At 43.4% G+C, this 12,997-nt stretch overlaps 1 protein-coding gene across 5 annotated transcripts in view; it reads right to left on the reverse strand.

The window, feature by feature from the left end:
- Positions 1-12,997, reverse strand: part of Lifr (LIF receptor subunit alpha) — a 69,421-nt gene that overhangs the window by 14,152 nt on the left and 42,272 nt on the right. For all 5 annotated transcript variants that reach the window (XM_042261460.2, XM_042261459.2, XM_076551824.1 and 2 more), the window contains exons 7-14: positions 12,410-12,664; positions 9,829-9,958; positions 9,267-9,436; positions 8,119-8,264; positions 6,194-6,356; positions 5,810-5,880; positions 4,249-4,462; positions 1,480-1,659 (exon numbers count right to left, since the gene is read on the reverse strand). In XM_042261460.2, coding sequence (XP_042117394.2) covers positions 1,480-1,659; positions 4,249-4,462; positions 5,810-5,880; positions 6,194-6,356; positions 8,119-8,264; positions 9,267-9,436; positions 9,829-9,958; positions 12,410-12,664 — 1,329 coding nt within the window. The remainder of the gene's footprint in view (positions 1-1,479; positions 1,660-4,248; positions 4,463-5,809; positions 5,881-6,193; positions 6,357-8,118; positions 8,265-9,266; positions 9,437-9,828; positions 9,959-12,409; positions 12,665-12,997) is intronic.

The raw sequence follows: 12,997 nt of genomic DNA on the forward strand, positions 1-12,997 counted from the left end.
AAAGTCAAGAGTCCTGGCCTTTTGAAGCTCTAAGTTGCTCTGCATTTGTTTTTGGTTTTTGTTTTTTTGGTTTTTCGAGACAGGGTTTCTCTGTGCAGCTTTGCACCTTTCCTGGATCTCGCTCTGTAGACCAGGCTGGCCTCGAACTCACAGAGATCCACCTGGCTCTGCCTCCCAAGTGCTGGGATTAAAGGCGTGCGCCACCATCGCCCGGCTAGTTCTGCATTTGAATTCTGGCACCACTGCACTCTAACTGTGTGACCCAGAGCGCTCTCCCAAGTACTCTGTGCTTCTGTCTTCCCATCCACCACAGAGACCCGGCTCACACACAGTGGCACTTAACCACAGCGGCTTCTCCCCATCCTAAGGGATCTCAGCCACAACTTGTTCTCCCAGAAACACTGCCTCCACTGCCCCCTTCCCAGCGCACCCCATTTATTCCCGAATCCCAGGAGGGAGAGACCAGAGGCTCAGTCACCTCAGCCCCACATGAGAGGAATGAAGGGCAGGTGTAGGGATGAGAAGGATGGAGAGGCGGAGGGGTGGCTAGAGGAGACAGGAAGTAACTCAGAAGACCACCACGACCCATTACTCTCCAGCTTGCTTCACCAACACATGAGGAAGGACCAGGAGCTGATGTCTCCAGCAGCATCATGACCGACGGACCCACTAGGTCTGGAAAACCCCACAGGTGTAGGCACACGCTGGTTCAGCAGAAGGCATGGGGGCAATGCAGGGAGGGAGTCTCTGCTTCCAAAGGAGAAGCAGGGCTAGTCTGGGGGATCCAAGCCTCCCGGGGTGCCACGCTTCTCAGGCTGCCCCTATCAAGGGTGGCTTACATGACCAGGCTCACCGGCAGTGAGGTGCTCAGTGACAGAGCTGAAACTACTCCAGGCTCATCCCAGTCGCCCTCTGCCTCCATCTTACGGAAGTGTTGGCGGTGTCGGCGAGGCTGTCCAACGGCCTAGGTCCTGGACAAACTAAGGCAGAGGGGCACCGACTATGCCGTCCTCTTTGTTCGGAAGTGTTTTCTCATGTCGTTTCACATCTGACGTAACTGTCACTCCGACTGAAGTCTATTTTTATCAACGTACCACCCTTGATTCCCTTATCTGCTACTTATCTGTAATTTTCAGATTACAAACAACGCTATGGAGAACACTTCCAGAGCTGGGCGTGGTGGGGCACACACACTTTTAGTTTCAGCAGAAGCAGCAGCAGGCGATCTCTGGGTTTGAGGCCCTACCTCAAAAAACAAAACCCACAATTCCCCAAACGAAAAATCTATGGTGCTCTGATGACCTATCAGAGTCAATTCCTGGACAAGGAAAACCCAGCTCCAAGAGGGCGTCTTTTCCACACACATGCCACATCAAATTAAAGCCGGGCATACCTCTAGAATGTCATACATCTAGTCACATCTGTGTGGCTTTTCCAAACCCCCCTTGAAGGTCTCAGAGAGCCATGAATTCTTCTTACCAGATTCTATTACAGTCTCAGTGCTGTTTGAAGGGACCTTTATCCAGTCCATGAGGCAGGGCTCAGAACGAGATGAGTTGCACCATTTAATGACGTAGTCACAGGTCATGTTGGGGTCGTGATGCCACGAGAGGAAGATCCTCTTTCCCATGCCAACGGCTTGCTCTACTATGATGTCATCTTCAGCGAGAAGAGAAGGACATTTTATTGTCAGTCCCAAGAAATACCAGAAGGCAAGCCTCAAGAAAACTGGACAGTAGTCATAAAAATTATCTCAGTGTACACAAATTCTAAAATAGTAGTTGAGCTAGATGTCAACGTTTAGCAAAGAAGTGTTGCAGTGTTAACCTTACTGGAATGACTACAGCGTTTAGCTTTATCCAGAAAATAAATTACTCAGAAGCTGGGGAGAGAACAGAAGAGCTTCTAGAATCATCCCGGGGCTAGCACCGGGATGAGGACCACAGCATGACCATGTGGGGTGAGAGAAGGAGGCAGGAGGCTGGGGAAGGGCCAGGGGACAATTAACGCTTGCTCTCAACATCCATCATGAGCAGAGCCTATGGGAAAAGGAGTCACACAGAGCATGCAGACAGAGCACCCAGAAATGGATGAGCTGAGCATCTGCGGTCCAGGACTCCTGCATCCTACCCCAAACGCTGGCCCCAGGGGACTATCTAGGGGAAGTGCAAAGTGGAAATGGCTGATGGAGCAAAGCCCGTGAGGTGAGAGGACCAGTGTGGGCAGAGGCATTTTCCAGAGACCGTGAGATACTAGGGGAGTGGGGGTGTGTGTGTGCACACACTCGGGAGTGAGGGCAGGCACTGTGGCCGGGGGAAGTTTAGTTTCCTTTCTGCTCAACCTGGGCCTAAGGGACAAAGGAGGATGGAGGTGAAGTGTGAGGGACCAGGATGGGGAACAGCACAGTATGGAGGGCGGGGGGGGGGGGGGGGGGGGGGAGTGTCCCACAGGGACATGAAAAAAATAATGACCTCTCCAACTAATCTATATGTAAGGGTTTGGTTTAAAAAGAAGCCATAAAAAGGAAGGTTTTCCAAATGAATGTGTGTTCATAAAGCAGCTACTTCTGGACACAAGATGAGCCTCTGGTTTAGAATATAGGAGGGTTTGGATGTAGGACAGCTTTCTGGCTCAATGTGATTACAAAGCCACAATGTGAATGTGAGCTGAGGCTGTGTAGCCTCTGATTCTGGGAGTGAGAGCTGTGGGCCGCCGGATGTTAACTGTGAGAACTGACACCAGTTCGATCCTACCAACCACCTTCTCAAGGACATGCAGATCCTACATTCTGATATAGGATCAGAATGCTCCCGTCAGAGTCAACACAGTAACTCAAAAGGACACACCACAACTCAGTCCGCAAAAGGACCAGGGCCAAATGAGGGATCACTGGACACCTTGCTCTGACCCCTGCTTCCCTGCACATGCCACACCACCCATTGCCTAGGTTTAGGGCTGTGCTGTGGCCAAGTCTTTGAAAGAACCCTGCTATACACTCCTGCTTCATAATTCTCTGTGGTCACTGCCGAGGACAAATCAATGAACCAGGTCAGTACCAAGAAACCACCTCAACCAAGCCCTGAGAGACACTTGGAGGACCTGACCAGACTGTTTTTCCTTCTGCCAGAGTGGACTCATAAAAAGCTGTCCCCATACTGGGGAAGGACAGGGAAAGAATGCAGGAAGTAACTGGAAGAAGAGGTGGTCGTGGCCATTTACTGGTGACTCAGAAAGTTGTCCAGCTTTGAGGGGGAGGGGAAGGCTAGCAGGTGGGGGAGGTGGGGAATTAGTGAAGGTCACCAGAGGGCAAAGACGATCCAAGTATGTTGTATATGTATGTGTGAAAATAGCAAGTTCGAACACACTACTTTGTGCACTTAATATATACTATAAAAAAGTCCACGAAGGAGCTGAGAAGGCACGTGGCAAGTCACTGTGTGCAGTTTAGAAGAAAACACCAAAAAAAACCTTAAGATTACATTATGTGGATTTGTGGTTTTCAAAACCCTGGTTAATGATCTAACTTAGCCTTTAGAAACTTTCTTATCAATATGAAGAATTTCTATACTGGGTTTGGAGGCTGGAGAATCAGGAGTTCAAAGTCATCCTTAGCTACATAGCAAGTTCCAGGCCAGCCTGGTCTCTACAAGACCTTGCCTATAAAGAAAATTATAAACAATGACAACAACAAAAAACACACAAGGAAAAAAATTATCAATTTACCACAAAGCTGCCAATTAAAACAAGTTCCTTTCCCCTGCCCGGCAGGCTGCAAAAACACACTGACTACAGAAACTCTTAAGTCTTGGAAAGATATGTTTAAATGGTCTTTGACCAAACAGTCAAAGTATTTCTTCCTAACACTACAATCCTCAACTGGAACTTTCCGTTACTCTATGACAAAGCAATTATCATCTTTACGAATTTATAGGCTTCAAGCCAATACTGAGGTCACCCAGGAGGCTGAGGCAGGAGACTGCCTGTTCCACGTCCAGCCTGGTTATCTAGTGCGTTCGAGGCTAGCCTGAACCACATGGCGAAAATCTTGTCTCAAAACAAAACAAAAATTACTGCTGACTGTATCTCTCAGTGAGCGGCAGACACTCACGTACTTGGTCCTCCATATGCATAAAAATGCGAAGAGCATGGGAAGAGCAGGTTCTGTGAGGAAAGCTGGCACCAAGAGAGAACAAGCCACCCCAATGGTCCCATTTCCATCTGCTCCCGTGAGCTCCCCCAAGCGCTCACCATTTGGGATTTCCGTACTAGCTATCTTAGAAGGCGGTGATGGGCCAGCAGAGTTTCTTGCCACCACACTGATGATGTAGTCGTGTCTGTCAAGCCGTATCTCGGCTCTGTGTTGAGGATCCAGGATCTCAGAAAGGGACCGCGTCTCCTCATTTGATGAACACGACACATTGTAGGAAAGTATTTTCCCATTAGCTTCACTCATGGGTAAAGGCTAGGGAAAACAGAATAAAAACAAAAACAAATTCTGTCACTCAAACCTGCAAAAGTCACAAGGCCTGGGCGAGGTCATCAGGACTAAACTGGGGCTCAGTTCCCAATAAAGAGTGACAAGAGACTAGGAAGCCATCAGTAGTGTCAAATTCAAATTTTAAAATCCACTGAGATTATGGTAAAAAAAAAAAAAAGGCATGAAATACTAAAAAAGAGCCACACTTGCTGTTAAGTATTAAAAGTTCACAGTAATTTAAACATAAAATAATATAAAACTGTTTATTTTTATAATTTCCAGAAGCAAAAATGTAAGACGTGGCCTGAAGGACTGACCTACTAGAGGAAACAAGGCAGCATGGCATGGTGTTCTAGCCTATGAATTCTTTTCTCCTTTTACGTATAATGTGACTGTTACAAGAACCCTAGGAAATACACAAAAATCGAAAGAAGAGCTGGCAAGAGGGCTCAGCAGGTAAGGGGGCTTGCCGCCAAGCCTGAAGATCTAAGTTCAATCCCTGGGAGCCATGCTGTGGGATGGTCTGTATGTCAAATTGCTCTGATTGGTCAATAAATAAAACACTGATTGGCCAGTGGCCAGGCAGGAAGTAGGTGGGACAAGGAGAGAGGAGAATTCTGGGAAGCAGAAGGCTGAGGCAGAGAGACACTGCCAGGCGCCGCCATGACCAGCTGCATGTGAAGACACCGGTAAGCCACCAGCCACATGGCAAGGTATAGATTTATGGAAATGGATTAATTTAAGCTATGGGAACAGTTAGCAAGAAGCCTGCCACGGCCATACAGTTTATAAGCAATATAAGTCTCTGTGTTTACTTGGTTGGGTCTGAGCGGCTGTGGGACTGGCGGGTGACAGAGATTTGTCCTGACTGTGGGCAAGGCAGGAAAGCTCTAGCTACAGAGCCACAAGGCAGAAGAACCAATCCCCACAAGTTTTCCTCTGAACTCCACACACACACACACACACACACACACACACACACACACACACACACACGGTGACGGTGGTATGGGCCTCATAAAATCAACGTAGGGTGCTCACGACTGAGGCAAGACCCTCTCTTTCAGTGCCTGGGGAATCAGGAATGACTAGAAACATGGGGTTGGGAGATGGCAAACTTAGCCTGTCTGGGAAGCCTCAGCTCCTTGTACACATTTCAGTGGCTTTGTGTTCCATGGACCATTTGTCAGTACAGCTCAATACGACATGAGCAAGTAAAATGTAAAGTATTCACAAAAACCAAGCTACCACTTGTACATTAAGCATTTATGTAAATAAATAAAAAAATAAATAAAAAAAATTTAAGCACCTAAGGCAACAAAAGATATTTACCTTCCAATAGATAATTAAGTTTTTTCCATCAGAGCTCCACTCTCTCCAAGTATCCGGTGCCCTTGAAGGAACTAGGGAAGAGATTTACAAGTCAGAATTTGAAGACATAAACCTCAAGGCAGTGGACGGGATCAGTGACTAACATAGGGGTGCCTGGAACTTCACTCTAGGGTAGCTAGAATTATCCCTAACATGTGGCTTCCGTTTATAAAGTGAAGCAACAGAGAAGTGCTAAATGAAGCTAAGCTCCCAGCTTCTACAGAAGACAAAGGCCTAGAAAACGGGTCCAAGTCGCTCTCCTGGCCGCGCGACTGTCCCCGGGCGTCTCCCTATCTTGCAGCCGTCCATCTCCCCATTAGTAATTAACCACATCCCTTAACTTACTGGCTTCTGTGGTTAAATGCCGCTTTCCATTGCTCCACTTGCTCCATTTCCAGAAAGTTTCAGCAGAACAACGCACCCGGAAAGTGTATGTAGTATATGGATTTAATTTGTCCACAGCCATAAGATAAGTGGAATCCTCGGCTCCTTTGAGTGTGGCATTCCGCTATTTGAAGACAAGTAAATAAATATGGGTGCTTATATGTATATGTCATGTGTGTATGAATACATAATATGCCCATACACGTTATACTTTTTGGTAAAAAACCCATCTACACTTGTAACCTAATCCACACATGCCACACCAGTTTGCAACTAGAACAGTCCAGTTCATGGTATTTTAATTCTTATGAAATACTTTGTCCATACAATTATGTTCCATAGTGAATGAAAAGGAGTTCATGACTGCTCCTGGGTATGTATGGTTGAGGAGGTTTTTACTGTAGCTATGGGGGGAGCACTGCCAGACTGAGTAGCCTGGACATGGGGCTTGGGAGAGGAAGAGCAGAGAGAGGGAACAAAGAGAGCACGTGGGAGCCAAGAGAGCATGCAGCCAAAATGACTGTGTTATCTAGGAATAAGAGAAGCTGGGGGAAAGGAAGGGAAGCTCAGGGGCTAGAGAGGCTTAGGGTAGGGGGTGGGGCATGCCACCCAGGATGACGCTGTAACAGATATTATGAGTAGGGACTGAGTGAGTCTAGAGACCCGCTCAGCTCACAGACTTTGATATGCTAACAGGCACCACAGCCCTAGGTTAATGGAGGAGCCATATGTCCCTCCTGCCAGAGATAAAGAGAATGACCCCTTTTAGAAGGAGGAACTATCTTCTTAAATCCCGAGACAAGGTTGGCTTTTGTCTAAATGCCAGTCTCTGGAGAAAGGATTTATCTCAGGACCTAACACATAGAGTAGTCAATAAAATACTGGGATGCATTTTTAATCTAATTATTAAATCTAAATAATAACGGTCAGTTAAATTATACAGGCATTGTACTGGTAATCAGTTAATAACTAGTGACCATTAAACTTTAACCCACTTTGGTATAAGGGATGAACTTGAGGATTAAATACATTATTCCACAGATACTGGAAATCATCCTGGAGGCAAATGGGATGGTTTAGCCGTGTGCCTAAGTCACCTAAAGCCTCTAGGATGGTACTGAACATGTAGGAAATAGACAAAAAAAAAAAAATTCAATTGAAACAAGTAACATTAAAATGAAGCAATTTTACACAAATTTGAGGATGAGTGTGCCAGGAAAATCTCAGAACTCTCAGCTGCTTGTTACAAAGTGGCTTTTCAGGTCACACTGTGCACTTCTGAATGCTTTTACAGAAACCAGTGAATTTCCAAATTAATGTTCAACTACAGAACCATTTACTTCAGAGTTGCCACAAATTACAAAAGGGTACAGTATAAGTCAATCGAATTATTTTAAATGTATTTAAAAAAAAGTCCTGTTTTGACTTATAATTACCAATTACAACCTGCTTCCACTGATGCACTTAATAATTGAAAATTCCCTTCTACTCTCTGGTGCCAGTTAGTCAAAGGCTACAGACAAAGGCTAATTCTTAATCACAAAACTTACTGCATACCAGCTCTATACCGGTATTATACACTCAGCCTGAGAACGTTCAGAACAGCAAAAAGTTGAACTTATGGTCTTGGCTGTCCAGTTTTATAATTGTTTCAAAGGCAAATTACAATGTTGCCATTACATTTGTATGGAAGGTCTTTGCTGATTTAGTGCATCTCTGTAACAAATATTTTGAGAGTTCCTATGTGTCAGTTTGCTTTAAGTATTTTTGAAACTGGGATTATTATTTATTATTATCATTATTAATAAATATATTATATATATAATAAAGTATTATTATCATTCATAATAACCAAAAAGGAAAGTTTATAGGAGAATTTTACATACCACTTCTTGTTCTGAATTAGTTTTACGAATTTCAATTTGACATAAGAGATTAATCTTGGCAAAATTTCCTGGTAAATGCCAGAAAAGTATCACAACTGTTGAATTGATGTCCTTCAATTTCAGCGAAACAGGCACATGAGGAGCAACTGTAAATAGGATCATAAAGATTAATGCCTGTAAATGTGTAGGGTGAAAAGGTCTCCCTAGCAAGAACAATCCAGAACCAGAGTGTATGTGTATGTGGTGAGGGCAGAAGAGCAAAGGGGTATTACGACTGCCAAAAAGCAATACAGTCTGTGTGGAGCCCACGAGCCTTATTTTAGCTGTTAGTATCCCACCAATGCTCTCAGAGAACCAACTGTGCTCAAGGTTGTTCATCTGGTGCTGGGACTACTAGACAGTGGGGAGATCAAAGTACGTTGAGGAGACTTGTAGTGTACTCGGAGAACGACAAATACAAAGAGTAACGGACAGCCATCTCTCCCAGGTGTGTGTGTGTGTGGTAACGATGCTGACAGTTACACGACTTCCGTGTGGCTCAGGATCGGGGTGAATCTGTGTGAAGACACAGGTAGCCGCCATCACACTGAGATCCACACTGCCCAGGCAATGCAAAGGAACTTGCCAATGTCGCCCCTCCAGCACGTGTAAACACACACTCGAAAATGCACACAAAACTGAGCGTGATGAATCATCTAGGTTCGTAGACAACCTCAGAGCCACCTTACTGGTTTTGTTGTCACCACTGAGGAAAGACAGAAGGATTCACAAAGTTGCAATTCCTTATTTTTGCAATAACTTCTAAGCCAAAAAATATTGTAAATATTTTCAAAAACTGTTCAAAAAACAATGTCCAGAAATCAAGAATGAGTAGACCAAGCCTTGTATAGTTTCCATCTAAATGACTCAAATTTTTACTTCAACAATAACAAAAAAAAAAAAAACCCGTCAAATTTGAAGGTATTCGTTTTAATGCCTTAAGATAAAAATCATAAGATATATTAATTATAAAAGTGAAAAAAAAAAACTCCCAAGAAAATAACCAATGAACACTAATCCCTGTAGTCACTTTCCATGAGTCCCAAGGCGTATCACGTGTTATTTTTATTGTAGTTATTTATAGGCACTGGCTGGCAACAGGGACTCACCTCTTTCAGTTACATTGATGATTGCTACCGATTCTGCCTGTCCCAGTGGGTTCCGACCAGTCAGGGTGAAGTTATAGATCTCTTGGTCTGGAAGCACTGGGAAGACTAATCGATAGCTTTCATTTGTAAGTGTGTCCGGTCTTTTATGTATGATGATTTTTCCCGAAATGCTGTCAGTTAAAAAGAAAGATAACTTCAGGATCGTAAGATACAAATATTGAGGAGGGAAAAAAAAAACATGGGCAGATTTCTACTAATCTTTGTAAGAAGTCTGTTTCTAATTAAAGACTGATCACAAACTCAAAGAAATGATGTATGATATAGAAAATGACCGGACATACTGCCACCACCTCGACAGCCTTTATCCGGGGCCCCTCTTGTGAGGCTTCGGACGGAGGTGTAGAAACGGCAACTGTATGGTGGCCATCTGCAGTTGTTACAGGACAGAGGATGCCAACACAGCCTGGTCACTTGCGTGGCAGCAGTGGACCAGACTCCCTATGGTACTCAACAGGTCCTTCTGAGGTTCTAGCTACCAACGCTCTCTCCTGGCTACCATTACCTTTCAAATAAAGTGTAATCTGTTTCTCGTGGGCCCACCAGACCTGTTGGCCTCCCTGGATCCCAGGTACATATAATCTCTTTGAAATCATGTGTCTCAAAATTCAGCTTCTGGGGAACATCAGGCGGATCTAGAAGGAAAAAGAAAAACAAAGTAGTTACATATATTTTCCCCCAAACTGCAGTTCCATGGTATGTTAAATGAGATTTTGCATCACTCCCTTAAAATAATTTGCTGTTTATACATTTCCTCCTCTGAATAGTGCAGCAATTATTGCTGTTTCTGCAAGATGGGTTGTTATAGTTTGTATCGCATTAGAAATACTAGGTTAAAACACTCTAAAGAGTGACTCTCAACTCGGCTGGTGTGTAAACTCCCAACAGCAACTTGAGAGATGAACTAAATTTCTTTTCCCTTAAACTTGACCTCAAAGTCTTCTGAGTTAAGTCAACAGAATCTACAGTTTGGAACGACTGTCATCTGCCATCTGTTTACACACTGTGATTGAGAAAGAAGTATCGAGCATGCCAAAAGTCGTGGCAGATACAGAAGCAGTTTGATCTGCCTTTACTTTGGGGAAGAGGAAAAAGAAAAAGGTAAATGCTGGGAGGAAGGTGCAAAAACTTTAAAGTGATAGCTAAGAACGCCACAGCCTGGCACTTGACTGTAGAAACTGATCTCTCTAGTCATATGTCACCAAACATAAGTAGACACTGATCTATCCTATTGCTGCATGTACACAAATAGTTCTCATTTTCTGTGAGAGTTAAAAACCATGTATCTGCCTGGTGAAATATTCTGTAACAGTAATTTTGTTTTTCAAAAGAACTGAATTTTTCAAGTAGTACCTACTTGTCAACCAAAATAGAATTTCTTCCTATACTCTCCCTAGAGATCCTAGGAATGCTTTAAGTTTTTTTGTTTATTAATACTGCATGTGTGCGTGATGGGTGCGGGCATTTGTGCTATGGAGCCTGTGTGGAAGTCAGAGGACAACTGGGTGGAGCTGCCTCTCTCTCTCCATTTTTATGTGGGTTCCAAGGACCACAGTCAAGTCACAGGATTGTGTGGCGAGTGTCCTTATTTGCTGAGATTTCACAGGCTCCTCCAATGACATTTTAGCTAATACTGAGGATAATTAGTGAATGTTTCACTGACAGTTTTACAATTAGACAATTAAATAAACATTGGTATGCTTATTTTGAAAGTTATTTTAAACCTAAGGCAAAATTACCCACCACTTTATTACAATTACATGTGGAAATCTGGAATATATTTAGAATGATGATTATTTTAGGATGTGGAGTGTGAACATTTAAGTAATCTATTTAAAGTCCAAATAATAAGAATAAATTAAAAAGAAACGGGGGTGTGACAGGAGAAAAAAATGAGAGGAAAATATTTGAAATGTATTGATTTCCTGATCAAACAAATTAACTTATAAAAGAATTAAATTGAGGTTAGGTAAATCTAGATACAAATGACCTGTTTTTTAATGCAGCAGCAAACATAAAATGCAATTTTTTAAAAAGCTATTAAGTGGGGCCATGGTGGCACACACCTTTAATCCTACCCTCTAGTAAATGCAGGCTGATCTCTGAATTCAAGCCTACCCTGGATGACCTAGGAATTCCAGGCCAACTAGGGATATACAATGAGACCATGTCTCCAAAACCCAAACCAAAGCTAAAATAACATACAAAAACATCAAGTAGCTAGGAATAAATTCAGCCAACGATATCCAAGACCCTGTAGTGCTACAATAGTTTACTAAGTGACAAGAGAGAAATCACTAGAAGAGACTAAAGAAACATCAGAAAATCCTCCCAAACTATCTCACATGCCTTGAACCATGAGACCCAGAGACCCACCTTAGAACTTACAAATTCACAGTACCGGAAACAAGGGCATCATTGCTGCAGGTGGCACCATATGGGAGGAGGTAAAACTAAAAGTCCCAAACACGTAATTATCTGAGGACATCCGACACAAGCTGCATGGGCAGAGCAGCCCACCACTATAATATCCAGACACATTTTAGGCTTCAGGAGTGATCAATCACCTTAAAGGTCTCCCTGAGCAAGGGCATCCACAGTACAGGCAGACTACCTGAAGAATAAGACTTCTCACCCTTCATCTTCAGGTCGTCCTCAAATACGCTACTTAAAGGTTGGGAAAGATACAGAATGCTATCAAAATCACCATAATATTTAAACCTGGGTACTTAAGAGCTTACATTGGTTAAATGGGAAACTAATTGTATGAAATTATTCCTAAGCAATATCCAATTAAGAAATACTACACATCCTAAGGGCTTTGACTCAACTATGAAGTTAGGAATTTAAATTCAACTTCAGTTGCTAGATGTCTCAACCTTAATATGAAACTCAAAACTGATATAGAAACAAGTATGTAGGAAATAAGTTCCAGGCTCCTATACAAGGGTTCTAGAGCCTTTGTATAGTATTTGCATTAATGACAAGGAAATACAGAAGAAAGAGAATCAGCTAGCAGAAAAGAGATTAAGGTTGGACGAGGGCCCACACAGGCTAGAAGGAGCTACTTAACATGATATACTTACAGCCTGCAAAGACAACCGTTCCATACACGTTATCGTCTGTTGTGAAAACCACATTTGTTCCACTGTTCTCAGAAACAGAAATATTCCGGATATGGATGGCAACGCTTTCCCCATAAAGATGGATAAGAGTTTGAGGTGTACTGCCAATCTGTCCAAACTTCACCTTCGTTGGACTTACACAACAAAATGTTATGTCCGAGCCTGCAAGAATCACTTTGTCTTGAGGGAAGACAATGCTCTCAGAGTTAGGAGTCCCTAGAAAGAAACAAGAGGAATGTCAGACATCTTTTCCACAAAACTGTCTCCTTAGAACATCTTTTTTTGCCTTCTATTTTCAATTATGTATTTACTTACTTATTTTCATATGTGTGTGATGTATACATGTATTCATGTAGGTGTGTGCATGTATGGAGCAGAAGCTGACATGGGGGGTGTCTTTCTCAACATTTCTCCACTTGGCCTTTTGAGATGGGGGCTCTCACCGAACCTGGGCCTCATCAACAAAGCTAGCCTGAAGAAAAAGCTCCAGGGATCTGCGTGTACCCAACCTTCCAGAACTAGGGTTGCAAATGTTACCACGCCCAGCTT

This window comes from Peromyscus maniculatus, chromosome 15, assembly GCF_049852395.1.
Source record: "Peromyscus maniculatus bairdii isolate BWxNUB_F1_BW_parent chromosome 15, HU_Pman_BW_mat_3.1, whole genome shotgun sequence".
Taxonomy (NCBI): Eukaryota; Metazoa; Chordata; class Mammalia; order Rodentia; family Cricetidae; genus Peromyscus; species Peromyscus maniculatus.